Below are 3952 nucleotides of genomic sequence, written 5' to 3'. Positions count from 1 at the left end.
CAGACCCAGCCTGCGGAGGGGGGCGGCGGCTGCGGAGCCCGGGCGGGCGGCGGCTGGGGCGGTGGGAACGGGGGAGACGCCGGGAAGATCGGCGATGGGCGGGCTGCAAAGCGCCGCGGCCGGGGGAGACACGAAGCGGGGGCGGGGGGGGGGTTTGCAGACAGTCCCCGCAAGGCGAGCGCGGGAGGCGGGCGCTGCGCGAGCTCCGGCGCGCTGGGGGACCCCGCACCCGCCAGCTGCCGAGCTCCCCGGGGCCCGCGCTCCGCCTGCCCCTCCCGCCGGCTTTCACACAAGCCCCGCGTTTGCTGCCGCGCCCGTCGTGCGGGCCCCGCGTTTGGGCGCCAGGAGCAAACGGCCCCGGCCGCCCCAGGGCGCCGGGCGATGGCCGGGAACCCCGCCTCAGCGCGGGGAGGAGGCGAGCTCGCAATGCCGGGGCCAGGTGTGAGTCTCCGCGCGGCCCCGCGACACACCTGAGGGGGTGCAGCAAAGCCCTGGGCACGGCCTAGTTTGCTACGCGCTGCGCGCCCAATCAGCGAATCGCTCATTAACGACCGCTCGCTCCCCAGCAGAGCTGCCCCCATCTCCCTGGCCGGAGGGTCACCAGCTGGGCCCCTGGTCTGAGTCGGTCCGGCCTTCCTTAGGCTGCAGACTATGCCCCCCGCCAGCCCCGCAGTGCTGTCCGCCTGTTGCATGCGGGGTGGGGGGGGGGTTCTGCTCTCTGCCCCCCGGGTGGATCCTGTTGGGCAGCTGGACTTGTCGGCGCGGGGGAGGGGGCTCTGCCCACAAGTTGGGGGGCGGTGTCGGAAGAGTCATTAAAAAGCTATTCCCCAAGTGCCTGTCACATTCCTTTAATCCTCCCCCTTTCCCGGCCAAATGCCCTGGAGCGGCCTCCACCTGCACGCGCGAAACGCTCCCGCCCCAACCCCACGTGTCTCGACGCGTCACTGTCCCTTTAAAGCGGCCCCCGCGCGCGCGCGCTGTACGGAGACGGGCGGCAGGGGGCGGGGCGGGAAACCACGCCCCCTCAAGGAGGGCCTCTCGGATTGGCTGCTTGGGCAGGGAGCTGGCTCCGCCCCCCCGGGCCCTGCCGTCTATAAGTCGCCGGCGCGGCCCGCTGCGGGCCAGTGCTCCTCGCAGGGTCCTGCCGCCGCCGGGTTCCCCTCCCGCTCTCAGCCCAGCATGAAGGTCGCCAGCGCCGCCGCCGCCTCCCCTGGGCCCAGCTGCGCCCTGAAGCGGGTGCGGCTGGGCGGGGGCGCGGGCGAGGCCGTGCGCTGCCTGTCGGAGCAGAGCGTGTCGCTGTCGCGGGCCGCCGGCGGCTCCCCGCGGGGGCTGCCGCTGCCGGAGCAGGCGGCGGCCGCGGCCTCGCTGCTCTACGACATGAAGGGCTGCTACTCGCGGCTGCAGGCGCTGGTGCCCACCCTGCCCCGCCACCGCCGCGTCTCCAAGGTGGAGATCCTGCAGCACGTCATCGACTACATCTGGGACCTGCAGCTGGAGCTCCAGCACCCGCCGGCCCGCGGCCAGCCCCTGGGGGGCGGCCCCGACGGGGAGCCCGGCGGCGCCGCCGAGGTGAGACGGCTGGGACACCCCCCCCCCTGCTGCGGGGCCCCTCTCCCCCTTCCTGCGCGCCCCTTCTGCCCGCTCCTGCCGTCTGACCGGGGCTTTTCCGTGCCCCCGGCCCCGCCACTCGTGCTGGGCTCCAGGGTCTCCTACCTGCCTCCCCCCCCCCCCGGGTGCCCTGCTTCTCTGTGTCTGGCCATGCCTTCCTTTCCCGTTTGAGTGGCCTGACCAGCCTGCTGTGGGCTTCCCCAGAGCCGTGCTTGGGCACGGAGCTGCCCTACTTCGGTGGTATGGGTTCCCTTGATCAGCCTCCCAGGCCGGGGGGGGGGGTCCCTGGGCAGCTAGCCCCTCAAGCCTCCTAACCCAGGAAAGGCTAATGAGGGTGAGGAGAAGGCTTGGGAAGCGTCTCTGTATCTAGAAGGCTGTGACTGTAAAATGTCTTGCTTGGCCTGGTCTGGTTGTAGGAGGATTGGAGTGACCCCCAGCTGCCATCCCTGTGGGTCAGGCTAGGTCCCTATGCAGCATTAAGGTGTTAGCCAATGTGGCTTTTTTCCGAAGGCACGAGATGGAGAGGAGGGAAGCCTGCTATCAGGTGCTGCCCTGTGACCTGGAGACTGAGCAGGACCATGGCCCCACTTGTGATTTACCCTTTGCTTTCCTCTCTGTTCCAGCAGGCTGCCTGTGTGAGTGCCGGCGACAGGATCCTCTGCCACTGAGAGCCTGCCTGGGAGCATGGCGCACTCCTAGGGCTGAAGAGCGGCAGCTCTCTCCTGTCCCCCATAAGGGGGAGGTCTGGCCGATGTCCCCCCCCCACTCCCTAGCTCCACAGGAGTAGTCTGAAGGGAGAGCTGTGGCAAGCCTCTTGAAGGAGATGAGGATGCGGAGTCTGCGCTGAGCCTTCCTGTTCGCCTGCGAGTGGGGCCTTCTGGGATCCTGGAAGGAGGAACAGGAACCAGGACTGGGGCTCTTTGCAACAGCCCTGGCTCTACACCTGCTGCTGCGACATCAGAGACTCTTGAGACTTTTCTGTATGGGAGACTCTTAACTTTATAAAAAACAACCTAAACCTGTATCCTTCTCAGATTGCTGAGAATATTCCCTGTATTGTATATTACAATGATGCTACCGAGAATATTGTTCTACAATAGTTGGAGTTTTTGTTATTAAACAAATGCTGATTGTTTATGGAGAACTGTCTCCTTTTGTCGTTCCTGTGCCCTGGCTCCCCTCTGCCCCTGCCAGTCAATGGGGCCCTTCTAAACATGGCTTTAAATGGTGCTTTGCTGGACTTGGCTCTGTGACCAGAACTAGTAAATTGTAGGGCAGGGGGTGCAAACTGGTTAGTTAATGAATTACTTCATAAAGGCCATGCCTGCATTCGTGTTAGCCTTGGCTTACAGTCCAATCCGAAAGCCTGAGCAACTACAGCCTGGGTTAGTCTGGTCATGAAAGTCCAGCTGTGGTGGAGTGAAATTATGCTGGCGAGGGTTGACTAGAGTGCCATGAACAAACATGTTGCTCCCTAGGTAAAGTGCTGATGTCTGTCCTGTAATGACCTGTTGGGCCAGTAGCAACCTTCTGGGTCATTGCCTGTGGGAGTGTGGCCTGGCTCCCTGGCAAAAGCGGTGACTCAGCCAGTTTGGGTGACTGTTCCAGCTGGGTTGGACAGAACTCACTTTATACTTTATCAGAGGTATAAGCATGTGTGTTTTAACCGATCAGCTTAAAGTTTCACAATTTTGGGAAATGGGACAGGGGACACCAGAGGTGTTAACTATAATGACAGCTGTTGAGATTCAAAAAGCTAACAGGTCATAACTTTAAAACCACATCACCCTCTCTGAAGTAAACAGCCTTAAATCAACCAGGAGTTCACACATTTGACACTTATAAATTCTGATTATTAATGGAAATAGCCTGTGTATGCACAGTGACATTTACCAATGAAATCAAAGCCTGGTTACAGCCTATCACGGGGCGGGGGAAGAGGACACTTTAGTCCATCTATTCGCTATCCTTCCTCTTTGGCAGTTTAGCTGAAGCTTTGTAATCTCCTGTATCCAAGCTTGTGTCTGTGTTAACTGATAACCTGCCCCCTTCCAGTATCTACTAGGTTTAAATGGGAGTCTGGGATACACCAGGGCTAATGTACACAAATTAAATCCCCTAACAGCCACACATCCATTGTATTCTGCAGAGGCTAATCCTCCCCTCCCTCAAAACTGTCATAAACGTCTTCCACCCTGCTTCTATTGGGTTTTAGGGTTTTAAACCATACCTTTGTGCCCCCCTCCCCAATTTAAAGGAAAGCAGAGGTGCCAACCCTTCTGCCCAGCGCAGGTGCTGGGAGCCCTGGGGAGGGGAGCTAGCCCCTGTGCTTGGGGTGCTGGCT

The 3952-nt window shown here is 61.4% G+C and overlaps 1 protein-coding gene across 2 annotated transcripts; it reads left to right on the top strand.

Moving 5' to 3' along the window:
• The first annotated feature begins 299 nt into the window (after positions 1–299).
• Positions 300–2743, top strand: ID1 (inhibitor of DNA binding 1). 2 transcript variants are annotated; one of them, XM_073308708.2, is made up of 2 exons: positions 300–1569; positions 2235–2743. In XM_073308708.2, exons 1-2 carry the CDS (start codon positions 874–876, stop codon positions 2274–2276), a joined length of 738 nt encoding a protein of 245 aa, XP_073164809.1. In that variant the 5' UTR covers positions 300–873; the 3' UTR covers positions 2277–2743. The 2 variants fall into 2 exon arrangements, with proteins under 2 accessions (XP_073164809.1, XP_073164808.1); XM_073308707.2 differs by having other exon boundaries at positions 304–1569; positions 2232–2743.
• Positions 2744–3952: the final 1209 nt, after the last annotated feature.

This window comes from Lepidochelys kempii, chromosome 13 (assembly GCF_965140285.1).
Source record: "Lepidochelys kempii isolate rLepKem1 chromosome 13, rLepKem1.hap1, whole genome shotgun sequence".
In the NCBI taxonomy this organism is placed as follows: Eukaryota; Metazoa; Chordata; order Testudines; family Cheloniidae; genus Lepidochelys; species Lepidochelys kempii.
This window is presented reverse-complemented; position numbering and strand designations above follow the sequence as displayed.

Bases quoted from the DNA above. Each gene is read 5' to 3' on its own strand.
- ID1 (XM_073308707.2), top strand. From the start codon at position 874: ATGCCCTGGAGCGGCCTCCACCTGCACGCGCGAAACGCTCCCGCCCCA. The intron at 1,570-2,231 runs GTGAGACGGCTG...TCTCTGTTCCAG, and splicing joins AGCCCGGCGGCGCCGCCGAG to CAGGCTGCCTGTGTGAGTGC.